Source organism: Pan troglodytes, chromosome 9, assembly GCF_028858775.2.
Source record: "Pan troglodytes isolate AG18354 chromosome 9, NHGRI_mPanTro3-v2.0_pri, whole genome shotgun sequence".
Lineage (NCBI taxonomy): Eukaryota > Metazoa > Chordata > Mammalia > Primates > Hominidae > Pan > Pan troglodytes.
Window position 1 is genome coordinate 136272697 of NC_072407.2, and position 15396 is coordinate 136288092.

The window sequence follows — 15396 nt, forward strand, 5'->3', positions numbered from 1 at the left end:
CACTTTTTGCCCTGTGCCCCATCTCCATTGCAGCAACTCCCCTGCCCCGAGTACCCAAACTTCCTCCCAAGGCTGTGTATCCCCCCGTGAGACCGTCGCTGTACCTCCCGCTGTGGGACGCCCTATCCTACTTAAATGAGGTGCGTGCTGCCTGGCCACAGGAGGCGGAGTGGCCATTGGAGGGATGGGGGAGGGATTCCTTCAGGAAACTTTTTATTAGGAAGTGGGAAAACAAATCCTCTGCATTTCATTCAAATTTAGAACTGCGGGACAAGAGCCACCAGCTCCTTCCGGGTGGACTGTGAAGGGGTTTGACCTTGGAGTCAGTGTGCAGGGGAGGGGCAGCAGGACGTCGGAGGATCCCGGGTTCCCGCTTAGATGAACCTGTCTGGAGATGCTCTTGTTTGGACTGCGTGGTCCTTACGGAATCCACGTAGGAAAAGCTGCTGAGCTGGAATCGGGAGACTAGCTTCTGCCCATGCTTCACCAGCAGCTGGGCCTGAACTTCCTGGGTCACTGCTCCCCCTTTTCCATCAGCCTTCCTGTCCTATTTTGAAGAAAGGTGAAAGCTGTTTGGAACTGAAACTGTAGCCCTTGGATTCACATTGGTTTTACCTCTGCTATCACTATTTTAGAGAAAAGGTAGTGACTGGTACACTAAAGAAACTACATTTATTTAATGTAACTAAATTTAATTTAATGAAATAAACATTTGCTTGGTGCCTCATTCATTGCTAGACTTCAACTATTTTAGAATACAATTTATTTACTCTTTTTTTTTCTTGAGACAGGGTCTTGCTCGGTGGCTGTGGCTGGAATGCGGTGGCACAATCATGGCTCACTGCAGCCTTGAACTCCTGGGCTGAAGCAATCCTCCGGCCTCAGCCTCTTGAGTAGCTGGGATTACAGGAGGGCACCACCACGCCCAGCTACATTTTTAAGTTTTTTGTAGATGTGGGTCTCACTATGTTGCCCAGGCTGCTCTCAAACTCCTGGCCTCAAGTGATGCACGTGCTGCGGCCTCCCAAAGTGCTGGGATTACAGGCGTGAGCCCCTGCGCCCCATCCATTTCCTCTGTTAATCAGTTCTTAGGATTATAGCGATTGCTCCCTCATCACCATGCCCTGCGTTTCCCTGAGTTTCCTTCCTGGGCAGTAGAGACATAAGCACAGAGCAGTATCACATGCCATCTGTTTCATCATTTCCCATTCGAAGAACCCTTGGGGACCATTAGGCAGGACCAAATGACAGGGTCTTAGGAAGGAGGATCCTGACTGCTCAGCCCTTGGACTTCTGCTCCTGCCATTTCTCCTCATAGCCAGTCAGGTCGCGTCAGCCCGTCAACATGGAGAACCTTCCCATAAACAATGGGAGCGGCCAGTCCTACGGGCTTGTCCTGTATGAGAAGTCCATCTGCTCCGGAGGCCGCCTCCGTGCCCACGCTCATGACATGGCACAGGTAGGGCCAGCAGGCTGTCTGTGTGGGAAGCAAAGTGCATCGCCTCCCCATGCTGTTGGGCAGGGTAGTTGATTGAGGATGCACGTTGCTGTTTGATGACCTACTATATGGGAGGCATTGGGACTAAAAAGTCAGGCCAAATAGACTTGCTTTCTGCTTTATCACCACTGAGAGTCTCTTGGGGCCTCCAGGCAGCTTCATGCCATCTGTGAGCACCACAGCTGGTCCCTGCCTTCATACTGACCGCCTTCTCCCAAAACCATGGCCTCTCTTCTCCCTTTCTTCGGGTGGGCCTAGCAGTCTGACGCTGGCTCTTCTTTTGCAGGTGTTTTTGGATGAGACAATGATAGGGATTCTGAATGAGAACAATAAGGACCTGCACATTCCTGAACTCAGGGTATGTAATTTGAGAGTCCAGGTGATGCCCTCGACCCCCCTCAAATGCAGACGGAGCCTGGTCCTGAGACAGTCAGGCTCCCTTCTCCACCCCTGCTGTTGGTGCTGCTGCTCACCTGGGGCCACGGCAGGAAGTGTGCAGGGCTGGAAGCCAAAGTGCCTCCCAGGCCCTGGCCCCTCAGGAGCTACCGCGTGCGTGCTGGAGGGGAGGGGGATTTCCTCACCAAGCCCTGAGCCTGTCCTCAGCCCCTGGTTGGGTTTCTGTGCCTTTAGAGTTGGTTAAAGGTACAGCTGAGTCTCTCTGCCTTTCCTAGTAGGATCGGCAGAGGGGAAAGGGAAGATTGATTATAGGAACACAAGGCAGTCTTAAGTGAAGGGAAGACTGCTGGGCCCTGGAGCCTCCTGTTCTCCCATGTGTCTCTCCATGTGGAACTCAGTGAAAAAACGGGTTGTCGGGTAGACGCCCTCCATGGCTGCGTGGTCTCCATGACCTGGCGTGTCCCAGCAGGACTGCCGATACCTGAGGATCCTGGTGGAGAATCAAGGACGAGTCAATTTTTCATGGCAAATACAGAATGAGCAGAAAGGTGGGCTCTGGCTGTGGCTTCTCCTCAGTTACTCAGAACCGAAGACTCGGGCTATGCACTGGAGTCGGGGGCGGGAGAGGGTGGGGAAACCAGCCCCTCAGCAGTGGGCTACCCAGGTCCTGGGAGCAGAGATGCAAAATCCGCCGCTCGCCCTTATCTTGCCTTCTCTGATCTCCAGGGCCAGAGGGTGGGGCCAGTGTGTTTGGTGCTGGCTTGTCCTGAAGCAGGGCCAGTCTCCTTTTGGGAATTTCAGGAAAAGTTCCAGTATTAAGTGGGGGAACTTTCTTGGTAGTATGGAAACATACAGCTAGAACCCTTCAGTCATAGCAGGTCAGACAAATGTTTGCCCTCCTGGCTGTGCCCCTGTCCTAAGGCATGTACAAGTCTGCATTGTTTTGTCCCAGATGCTAGAGAATATCCAGTCCTGGCTCATATTCTCTTTCCTGCCTCCCATCTGCATCTGCAGGAATAACTGGATCTGTCAGCATCAATAACTCTTCCCTGGAGGGCTTTACCATCTATTCCCTGGAGATGAAAATGAGCTTCTTTGAGAGGTATGCTCCAGCTGGCCCCCAGTGCACACTTCAGTGATCGGGGAACTCAGAGATTTCAGATTCCTCATTGCAGATAAAGAGTCCAAGATACAGAGACTGAGTGATGTACTCCAGGCTGTTGGGTGCTTCGGCGTCAGAACTAGGGCCCTGGAACAAGTGTCCTGATTCTGATCTTAACGCATCTAGTCTACTCTATCTCATTGAAACAGAACCTTAGGCTCGGCCCACGCCACCTGGGGTGGGTACTGGGAACTGGGTTGGGAAGGGGACTTCCTCTCCCCCATGGCTTGGCCTTTCTTCCAGGCTGCGCTCTGCCACCTGGAAGCCTGTCCCAGACAGCCACCAGGGCCCGGCCTTCTACCGTGGGACCTTGAAGGCTGGCCCTTCTCCCAAGGACACCTTCCTGAGCCTGCTGGTAGGTGATGCCCTCTGCTGCCCTGGTGTTCCAAACACCAATTTTATTTTTAAAGAGTCTGAAGCAAAGCCAGCGTTCCTGGAGGAATTACTTCCCTTTCTTCTTTTCCTCATCTCCAGCCAAGCCTTCCAACATTGATCAGTCTTCCTAATTTATCACTGTTCAGAGAATAACACAGCAAAGCACAATTAAAAATTCAAACAATAACAAGAGGGAGAGAGCAAAGCATGAAGTTCGCCTTTGAACCCACCCCCATTCCAATTAGTCTCTGCTTCTCAGAACTCAACGCTGCCAACAGTGGTACATTTTTATATATAACTTTGCCTGAACACACACGTACACAATTATTTTTACACTAATAGAATTGTACCATGTATTCTGCAGCTTGCCTTTTTTTTCTGTGTGGGGTGAGTTGGTAGGTTAGTTTTTACCTAGAATATCTTTTTCTGTATAAATACACATAGATAACATAAATGTACAAAATGTGAATGTACAGATCAACAAATCATCACAAAGTGAACACCATATAATTATCACTGAAAGTTAAAAATATTGTTGGCACCCCTCCCAACTGCTGCCTTGACTTCTAACACCCTAGGCCAGTGTCTCCTATTTTGACTTTATGTAAATGGAATCATACAGGGCATCTTTTTTTAATATGTTTTCTTTTGTTCAACATTGTGAGGTTCAGCCATTTATCGATGTTGCAGTGATTTGTTCATTTTCACTGTTGTATTGGGTTCATTTAGTAAATACATTATAATAATTTATTTAACCATTTTACTTTTTCTGAACATTTGGATTATATCTAGGGCTTGTCTATGGTAAATAATTAAGACTTCGTTTGTGTTTATGTTCATAACTGAGATCTCTTTGTCAGGTTTTGGTGCCAATATTTAGGGCTCTCAAAGGATTTAGGAAGGCGAATTTGTGTAAGACAAGTATCACTTCTTAAACATTTAATGGAGTTCATTAGTGAAGCCTTCTAGAGCTGGCATTTTCTTTTTGAAAAAGTGTGTGAGTGTGGATTCAATTATTGAAAGATTAAAGTACTATTCAGATTTTGTTTCTTTTAAAGTTAGCTTTGAGAAAATATATTTTTCTGGAAATTTTCCCATTTCATCTAAATTTTCAAATATATTGCCTTTAAAATATTCATTTTTGATGTCTAGATCATTGGTAGTAACATTCCCCTTGTCATTTGTTACAGGATATCGATGCACTCTTTTTTCTTGATAATTCTCACCAGAACACTATCAATTTTATTAATTGTTCAAAGTACAGTGTTTGGCTACGACTCTTACTGTGTTACGTATTTATTTTCTGATTCTTTAATTTCTGTCATTATCTTTATTATTTTGTTTATTCAATTTCTTAGTTTAGGATTAATTTGCTTTATTTTTATAATGTCTTGACATAGATACTTAGATAATGGATTTTCAGTCTTTGTTCTTTTTAATTATATGAATTTAGGTTATTAATCATCATTTACGCATGGATTTGGTTGCATCCTCTAAGTTTTAAAAAGATTTTTTGAGGTAAAATTACGTAACATAAAATTAGTTCTGTTAAAGTGAACGATTAAGTAGCCTTTCATGCCTTCACAATGCTATGCAGCCACTATCTCCAGTTCCAGCACATTTTCATTATCCTATAAACATTGGGCAATTACTTCTCCATTTTCCCCTTCTCCCACCACCTGGCAACAGCAATCTTTTTATTATCTTTATGGATTTGCCTATATTGGAAATGACTCCCATACTTTTTTTTTTTTTTTTACACGTAGAATAAGAATAAATTTAATATATTTATTTTCATGACTGAAGAATTACATTCTTCAAAGCAAGAATTCAGAATGTACATAATTATAAGCCATATTTCATATCAGTGCATTATTTTTATATTATACTTTCTATTATATGGGTAATGATTCATATTGAAATACAGAAAAAATAAGTTGTAGTAAGACAAGCGATGTCTATATAGGAAGAGATGAATCATTTTAGTGTCTTATTAGTTGGATAATTGCTGCTTTAAGGTTGCCATGTTAGCCTAACAGTTTAATCATAACTATAAATTCTATCTAAAAAATAATAAAGGTTTCATAACAAACAGCTGATACTAAAGGTTAGTACTTCACCTGTAGGTGCTTCTCTGAAGGTATCAAGTAGACTTCGGTATGTGCATTTTAGAATGTCTTAAAGATGATTTTGTAAGGAGCTGGCATGCAAATTAAGCCCAACAAAAGAGAAGGTCTGCAAATTATCCTGCAGGTTAGGGCCAATCTTCTTGAGTCTGCTAGGAATTATAAAATACCTACTCTTGCTCTTTCACCTCTAAGTTTTAAGTTGGAATTTCACTTTTCCTTCATACAGCTGTGTGGATTGTTGAAGGTCACATGCTTCACAAGCACTTGCCCATAATGACAACTTCCATGTTTTGGGGGACATTGAGAAGCTTCCCTGGGTCCAGAACTTTGCTATAGTAGGGCTGTGCTTTCTTCTCATATTAAGGCAAATAGTGTAGACTGAAGGTGCCATTTGGCAGGTAGTATTCAGCCTGAGGCACTGGATGTCCTGGAGGCAGTGTCCAGAAAGCTGCAGGCCACTCTGGGGGCCATGTTGTTGCCGGGGGGAAACTTGATGATCTTTACCAATCAGTTTAAACTTTTTGTGGATTCTTGGTACTGTTTAAGTCCCTTTCTTTTCAAGTTGAAGGACTTCCTTTAGCACTTCTTGTAAAGCAGGTCTAGTGGCGATGAACTCCCTCAGTTTTTGTCTGGAAGTCTTTATCTCTTATTCATTTTTGAAAGACAGTTTTGCTGGATGTAGTATTCTTGGTTGCCAGTTGATTTTTCTTTTAGCATTTTAAATATATCGGTCCATTCCACGCTAGCTTGCAAGGTTTCTGCTGAAAAATCTGCTGATAGTCTTATACCCTACAAGTTTCTATCGATTTTATCATCATCATCAAAGAATTCAAATATTTTCCAACTTCCTTTGTCATTACTTGTTAGATTTATGGTTTATTTAGAAGTGCTTTTCTTAATTTCCAAGAATTTGGATATTTTAGGGTTATCTTTTTTATCAATTTCTTTCTTAAATGCATTATAGTCTGAGAAGTTTATGTGAAGACTAGTTTAATACAGGATCAAGCTTGTAAATATTCTGAGGTATACTTGAAAGAATATGTGTATACTGTAGATGTTAGATCAATGTTCTATTATGTCAATTAGTTCAATTTTGTTAATCATCTTCTTTTAAATGTTTTATGTCTTTATTGATTGTTATTTGCTTTGCCTATTGATTATTGAAAGCTTGTATAAAAATGTCCCGCTATGGTTGTAAATTTATTTATTTCTCTTTATTATTCTGTCAATTTCGCTGATATGTTTTGAATCTCTGCTTTTATCTTCTTATGTACGTTGTATATACATTTATGGTAAATTAAGAATTTTACCATCATGAAATGTCCCTCTTTATCTCTAATAACACTTCTTGCCTTAAAGTATTATTTTTCTGAATATTAACAGAGCTATAGCAACTTCCTTTTGGTTAGGGTTTACATATCGTTATCCATTGTTTTTCTTTTATTTTTCCAATGCCTTATGTTTTTGATGCTTCTCTTATATGTAGCATATAACTACTTTATTTGAAATCAAGACCAGCAACCTTTGCCCTTTAATTTGAAGCATTTCAGAGACTCCAATTTTATGTGCTAGACTGTTTTGTTATATCCCAGAATAAGCAGGTGCCTCTAGTGGAAAAACTGCCTAGATGTCTCCTTGTCTCTCCATTTTCTTCTTCTAGATCTTGATCCTGTAATTCTTCATTATATTGCAAGCAGATTTTTAAAAATGTGCAGCTTTTATATTAATAGCCACTGTCAGCAGTAGTGTTCATCACTATTACCTGATATTTATTTCTGGAAGTAGAAGATCTGCTTTTTAAAATATATAACATATATCACATAACAGGAACAATAGCAGCCTTACCATTAAAGGGTTGGTTCTATTTATGCTTTTCTCTTTCATTCCTAGACAGCAAGGTAGAAGTTCTATAACATATCCCACTCTAAACTCACCTCCATTTGAGTGCCATAAAGTATCTCAATCTTGCTCTCACTCCCCAAGTGCCTTAGGTTTTACCTTGCTAACGTGAACCGATTTCCAAATCTCAAGCCACCGTTCCTTTCAGAACTGGAATTATGGATTCGTGTTCATCAATGGACGTAACCTTGGGCGATATTGGAATATTGGGCCTCAGAAAACACTGTTCCTTCCTGGAGTTTGGCTTCATCCAGAAGACAATGAGGTATGTCACTCCAGTCTCTGCCTTGAGATCTCATAAACTTTCAGATCAAAATGTGAGTTGCAGTGTCGTTTTCAACCTGTACTAAATAGGCTTCACCTTTCCCACTGTCAACCTTTCTTTTCTTCTCAGGTCATCTTGTTTGAGAAGATGATGAATGGCTCAGACATCAAATCTACAGACAAGCCCACGCTGTAAAACTGTGTCTGAACATTTTTTTTTTTTTTTTGAGACGGAGTCTCACTTTGTCGCCCAGGCTGGAGTGCAGTGGCACGATCTCTGCTCACTGCAAGCTCAGCCTCTCGGGTTCACGCCATTCTCCTGCCTCAGCCTCCCCAGCAGCTGGGACTACAGGTGCACGCCACCACGCCTGGCTAATTTTTTGTATTTTTAGTAGAGATGGGGTTTCACCAAGTTAGCCAGGATGGTCCCAATCTCCTGACCTTGTGATCTGCTCGCCTCAGCCTCCCAAAGTACTGGGATTACAGGCGTGAGCCACCACTCCCGGCCGTGAACATATTTTTTGGGTTGCTGGAGTTCATCTATAAGTCATTTTTGAGGAATAAGATTTATGTTAAGACTATCAAACACAGTGTTGCCTACAATAGCAAAAATGTGAAAATAACAACAACAACAAAACAGCAGAGGAATTGTTATGTATTTTGTAGTCTATCTATATGATGCCTATTTTTAGGCTTTAAAAAGTCTTCAAAATCTTTAATGACTGATTTATCTAGTTAAATGCTTAATCCTTAGCAGGCTCTTATTCTTTAATTAAACGTGCCTTTGAGTAGATGTGAATAAAATAAAAACAAGTTTCATTTCTGCCTCCCATACTCAATTGAAGGGAAGGGAAAGGAAAGGTCTGAAGCCTGGGGAAGAGTAAGGATACTGATTTCCTCATGCCAGAGAGAGTATTGCATGTACTAATGGGCAAACTCAAGGTCTCCCTCCTCTCTCTCTCTCTCTCTGTCTCTGTGTATGTGTGTGTGTGTGTGTGCGCATGTGTGTGTGTGTATGTAGGAGTAGGGGAAAGGAGAGGGCAATGAACAATGTCTTTCATTTCCCTTCAACTATGTGTCTACAAGGTGACCCTGCGTGTCACATCTAATCAGAGAAGGAACAGAAATTTGGTCATTTGCTTCAGACACGTGTGACAACAAAGCTAGCGCAGGGTTCTCTGTGTCTTCTTACTCCCTGTCTATCTGGCTATAGTCAAGGCTACTACTGATAGTGGGTAGGCATTAGTGAGATTAGCCACACACGCATGAATATTCCAACCACTATGAAAAGCCAGTGGAGCCATTTGAAAAAAATGGCACCATTGGGAACCAAGCACTTTCTTATATACAAAACACAGCACTTGGCCTAAATTCAAACCAATGCACTATAAGCAAATCTTATCACCCTGTTAAATATAGTGCCTAGGGCTTTCAAGTAATTTAGTAAGTAATCTTGTGTCCAGAGGGAAGAGAACCCTCTGTTTGGATTGGAATGAAGATAAAGATGTCAGATTATCTTCTCTCCCACTAGTCTGAATGACTATTTCAATGGAGGAAACTTCTGTGAGATACCTCCACAATTCTACATAAAACTTTATTCTCTGGGGATCTAGCCTCAAACCTATGAACTCTATAGAAACTGCAATGTAAAGGAGGGAAGCAGAACCAATAATCATAATGATCTTGAGTACATATTATATTTCAGGTGTAACATCTGCAACATCTAAACTTAACAACAACCATGCAACATATCCATTTTACAGATGAGAAACCAAGGTTCAAAGAGGTATTTGAAATCATGTCTCTCTGATTGGCACCTCCTCTTTCACTACTACCTTAGTTCCACACGTATGCCAGTCTTTTCCAAATATGAATGCAAAAATGCTATTCAGAAGATATAATGCTTTCAGTGCACTTAGAGAAAAAGAGCTCACAACTTAGAATTCTTTACCCAGCAAAACTATTTTACAAGAAAAACAAAACAAAAAACCCAAAATATAGAACTTTCTGAAAAACAAAAACCAAGAGAGTTATCATCAAAAGATCCCCACTGAATGATGTTCTGTAGCGGCCTTTCTCAATGTCCCATAAGAGAATTAAACACTGCAGAAAGTGTCTTCAGTGACTAGTTTCTCATTATATCATCTGGATGCATATTAGAGACGTTAACTCATTACATACTGTGGATGTCTTGGGGCATTACATCTTCATGCTCTCAGGGAACCACAGTTGAGAAGAAATTTCTAAAAGATATGCCACGAGCAGATGGAAAGTCTGACTTTTAAGAAAGAATGTGGAGTCCAAGAAGGATGCTGACATATGTGAGAGTGAATATGGACAAACGTTAACTCCATAGAAATAGTGCCAATGTCTAACTTGAGGTAGCATCGGCATAAAACTCTAAGACCAGGCAAAAACACTGTGTAAAGCGAGAGGGATGTGATGGCCAAAAAGTGATCTAAGATTTCTGTAATTCTCAGATATTAACTTTAGACTTTGTTGAATATTCATAGTTAATAAACTAAGCTTAATGTTTAAAGAATATACATAGAGCTTTTAACTTTCTAAAAAAATTAGGAGGATAAATAAGAAAAAACAAACAAACAAAATCCTCTAACCAATAAAAGACAAAAGATAGTAGAAGATAAAGAAGTAGAAAAATAAGTACGAGTATAAATCATGCTGCTATAAAGACACATGCACACGTATGTTTATTGCGGCACTATTCACAGTAGCAAAGACTTGGAACGAACCCAAATGTCCATCAATGATAGACTGGATTAAGAAAATATGGCACATATACTCCATGGAATACTATGCAGCCATAAAAAATGATGAGTTCATGTCCTTTGTAGGGACGTGGATGAAATTGGAAATCGTCATTCTCAGCAAACTATCACAAGGACAAAAAACCAAACACCGCATGTTCTCACTCATAGGTGGGAATTGAACAATGAGAACACATGGACACAGGAAGGGGAACATCACACTCTGGGGCCTGTCATGGGGTGGGGCGAGTGGGGAGGGATAGCATTAGGACATACACCTAATGTAAATGAGGAGTTAATGGGTGCCGCACACCAACATGGCACATGTATACATATGTAACTAACCTGCACGTTGTGCACATGTACCCTAGAACTTAAAGTATAATTTAAAAAAAGTACAAGTAGAAACACATATTAAGACAGTAGAATAAATACAGATATATCAACAACCATAGTAAATTTTATAAATGAGCTAAACTCTAATTAAACGGTAAAAATTGTCAGACATTATTTAAAGAAAACTATAAATATTTGAGTTTTACAAGAGATACACCTTTAACATAAAGATGCAATGATCGAAAGTCCAAGGATAAAAAATATGCTATGCAAATTCTAACTGAAGGAACTATAGTGACCGTATTAACATCAGGCAAGTAGACTTAAAGACAGAAGGTGTTACTAGGTATAGAGGGTTACCCATAGTAATGGAAATTCAATTCCTGAGAAAGATATAATAATTTTGACTTGTTTTTGTCTAACAATGTAGCTTCATAATATGTAAAGCAAACATTTCCAGATCTATATGTAGAAATAGAAAAATAAAAGTACCTTGTACTTGAGAAACGTTTGTTCTACTTAAAAAGTTGAGATACGGTTCATATACCATAAAATTTTTCAAAATGAGTTGTAAACTCTTTTAAAGTCTACAATTCAGTAGTTTTTAGTAGGATATATTCATGAGATTGTACCAGCATCATCACCATCTGATCTAGAACATTTTCATCACTCCAGATAGCAGCCCTTAACCTGTCAGCAGTTGCTCCTGATTCCCCTTTCCGCCCGGCCCCTGGCAACTATGAATTTACTTTCTGTCTCTGTGGATTTGCCTATTCTGAACATTTTACGAAAGTGGAATCGAATATGTGACCCTTTGTGTTTGGCTTCTTTCATGTAGCTTAACGTTTTCAAGCTTCATGGATGCTGTAGCATGTATATTCTATCCTTTTTCATGGCTGAATAATGTTCCATTGTATGGATACATAGCATTTTGTTTATCCATTCATCAGTGGATGATTATTTGAGTTGTTTCCACTTTTTGGATATTATGAATAATGCTACTATGAATATTCATGCACAAGTTTTTGTGTGGTCGTATGTTTTCCATTCTCTTGGTTATATACCTGGAAGAGGAATTGCTGGGTCATACGGTAATTCTGTGTTTAACTTTTCCATAAAGCATTAAACTGTTTCCAAAGTGGCTGCAGCACTTTACAGTTCCCACCAACAAGGTATTAGGTTTCTAAGTTCGCCACATCCTCACCAACACTTGATTTTAAGCTCTCTTTTTGATTACAGCCATCCTAGTGAGTATGAAATGTTATCTCACTGTGGTTTTGATTTGCATTTCCCTAAAAACTTGTCCTCTTAAACATTGAATCCAAACATGTAACAATGAAGTCATGCAATTGGACTTTAAGATAACAAAAATTGGCTGGGCGTGGTGGCTCATGCCTGTAATCCCAGCACTTTGAAAGGCCAAGGTGAATGCATCACCTGAGGTCAGGCGTTTGTGACCAGCCTGGCCAACGTGGTGAAACCCCGTCTCTACTAAACACACACACATGCGTGTGCACACACACACACGTACACACACACACAATTAGTCGGCCTGGTGGTGGGTGCATGTAATCCCAGCTACTTGGGAGGCTGAGGCAGGAGAATCGCTTGAACCCGGGAGGCGGAGCTTGCAGTGAGCCGAGATGGCACCACTGCACTCCAGCCTGGGCGACAGAGCGAGACCCCGTCTAAAAAAAAAAAAGTAATCTCTTAAATTGTATGTGCATTTCAGCTTTCATTTCCACAGAGAGGTGGTAGTGTTTTTCATCAGGTGTCATGGAAGAATAACTTCTCTCTGGCCATATCAATGGATTTACTTCTTCAGCACATTCCAGCAAATAAATCATTAGTTGCTTGTAAGGCCTGTGTTGCTGTTATTCTCTGCAAAGTGTAATATTAAGCCTTTTTTTTCTTTTTTGCTGAAGCTTTTTAAAAAGCATGTTTTAGTTGCTATTCAACCTTTCTGAACGTCTTGCATAAAGTAAAGAGACAACAGAGTTTCAAAATCTTTTTTATGTCGTGTACTTTGTTTTTGGTTGAAGAGGCCCTACCTTATACTGTGCTGAAATTTCTTTCTAAATACAGAGCTAAAAGTCGTGAATGAAGCAATTACACATCTGTAATTCCTAAGCCACTTATGGCCTTAGCCATGTTTGTTCTTTCTTTGCCAATGATAATTGCATGGCAACTTTATATCCTAATTTTTCATTTCATAACTATTTCTTGGGTTGCTGTGCTATACTCAGAAATCATGGCAAAGAATAAAGGAGAAGAATTGTTAAAGTTTTCGTTAATCTACCATACCAAACTTAATCTACTGTACCAAACTTTAAGGCAACTTCTATTTGTTTCTGCATGCCCAAATATCTGATATACAAGACATGGATATTTTAATAATGTCACTGATTGATGCACAGTAAAATATAATTCAGGAAAACATATTTTAGTAGCATGTTTTGTAGAAGGAGCTTTGTACCTTGAAGTCATAACTTGGGCAGATGTAAACAATTCTTTGGCAGCCAAAAAACTACTGAAAATACCAGCATATAGCAATTATCCTGAGAAGCTTTTTATTTAGTCTCTGCAGACTCAAAGCTATAAGAAATTATCTTTTAAAAGTGTTATTATAAATCTGTCTTTTGAAGTTGGATTAGTGAGAACATAATGTGCCTAATTTTTGCTGACCACTATCGTTTTTTCTTTGTACCTTGTCTGTTCTTTGTTCTGTCTGAGCTGAAAATGATTTATCATAGATGTAGCTGCACATAATTTTGGAGATTTGCCTTCTCATGAAATTTGAGGTGGCAAGAATCCCCAAAGAAGACTTTTTCTTCAAAGATTCATGGCCTGAATGATATTAAATCATAACAATAAATTTGGTATAAACCACATTTTTATAAAAAACACATGCATGTTGTTTAGTGTAATAAATGGTACTCATCAAGCAATTCTAAAATGATAAAAATTGTGATATAACATAATCTTCATTGTGTTAATATATATTTATTACTTATACATTTAAATTTATAATTCATATGATATAAAATGTTTACATATTTTATACTACATTTTATATTTTAAAAACATATTTTCTATACATTGTTGGCTTAAAGAGGATATCATATTCTTCCCAAAGTTATAAAGTTATAAAGCTAATGTACGCTCTCCACATTCACATGAGCTGTCAATCCGTTTCCTTAGGTGCTTCAACATTTGAAAGTTCTTAATAATTGTTTTTGGACATTAAATCAACAGTTTTTATAATAATCAATAATTGCTTTATTTCACTTTAACCTGTTGATAACATTTTAATGTTTCACTTTATGTTACATCTCAAATGCATACTTGCATTTCAAAGTGAGTACAGTCGTCCTGCAGCATCCGTGGGGGACCAATTCCACCATCTACTATGGATACCGAAATCCACAGGTGCTCAAGTCCCTGATATGAAATGAGGCAGTATTTGCATATAATCTATGCACGTTCACTTGTATCCTTTCAATCATCTTGAGATTATTTATAATACTTAATACAATGTAAATGCTATGTAAATAGTGTTATACTGTATTGTTCAGGGAATAATGACAGGAAAAAAGTTTGTACATGTTCAGTACAGGTGTGTTTTCTTTGTAGTTTTCTTCGTTTTAATTTAAAAATGTATGGGTACATAGTAGGTGTATATATTTATGGAGTGCATGAGGTATTTCGATACAGGCGTGCAATGTGTAATAATCACATCAAGGTAAATGGGGCGTCCATCACCTCAAGCATTTATCCTTTCTTTGTGTTACAAACCATCCAATTATACTCCCATGTAAACGGACTCTCTCTGTCGCCCAGGCTGGAGTGCAGTGGCGCGATCTTGGCTCACTGCAACCTCCCAGGTTCAAGCAATTCTCCTGCCTCTGCCTCCTGAGTAGCTGGGATTACAGCCATGCTCCACCATGCCCGGCTAATTTTTGTATTTTTAGTAGAGATGGGGTTTCACCATGTTGGTCAGACTAGTCTTGAACTCCTGACCTTGTGATCCACCCGCCTTGGCCTCCCAAAGTGCTGGGATTAGAGGCGTGAGCCACCGTGCCTGGCCTCCCACAGTTATTTTTAAATGTACGATAAGTTATTGTTGATTGTAGTTATCCTGTTACTACCTATTAGATACTAGATCTTATTCATTCTATCTAAATTCTATCTAAATTAGATAAGTTATTGTTGATTGTAGTTACCCTGTTACTAGCTATTAGATACTAGATCTTATTCATTCTATCTAAATTCTGTCTAAATTAGATACTAGATCTTATTCATTCTATCTAAATATATTTTTGTACCCATTAACTATCCCCAGTCCCTCCACTCTAGATGTGAATTTTTTACAAAAAAAAATTTTAATCCATGGTTGGTTGAATCCACAGATGCAGAACCCACAGATACAGAGGGGTAAGTGTGTTCTGATATTAACAACAAATTCCGGTGACACGCCTCACTCTCACATCTGGCAGGGTTACGACGTGGATTTGAAATTAACCTCAGTGATCACTCTGTTGTCAAGAGTTCAGTGAGGACTTAAACTAT

The 15396-nt window shown here is 39.7% G+C and overlaps 1 protein-coding gene across 4 annotated transcripts in view; it reads left to right on the forward strand.

Annotated features, from left to right (window-relative positions):
* GLB1L3 (galactosidase beta 1 like 3) overlaps nt 1–15396 on the forward strand; it is a 57704-nt gene that overhangs the window by 39134 nt on the left and 3174 nt on the right. The window contains exons 13-20 of one of the 4 annotated variants that reach the window (XM_001156615.8): nt 34–140; nt 1319–1459; nt 1785–1856; nt 2364–2442; nt 2909–2996; nt 3300–3411; nt 7608–7724; nt 7854–8365. In XM_001156615.8, coding sequence (XP_001156615.2) covers nt 34–140; nt 1319–1459; nt 1785–1856; nt 2364–2442; nt 2909–2996; nt 3300–3411; nt 7608–7724; nt 7854–7919 — 782 coding nt within the window. In that variant the 3' untranslated portion in view covers nt 7920–8365. Of the gene's footprint in view, nt 1–33; nt 141–1318; nt 1460–1784; nt 1857–2363; nt 2443–2908; nt 2997–3299; nt 3412–7607; nt 7777–7853; nt 8366–9428; nt 13767–15236; nt 15262–15396 lie in introns of those variants that run through there. The other 3 variants (XR_010147719.1, XM_063784620.1, XM_024347496.3) reach the window with 3 other exon arrangements.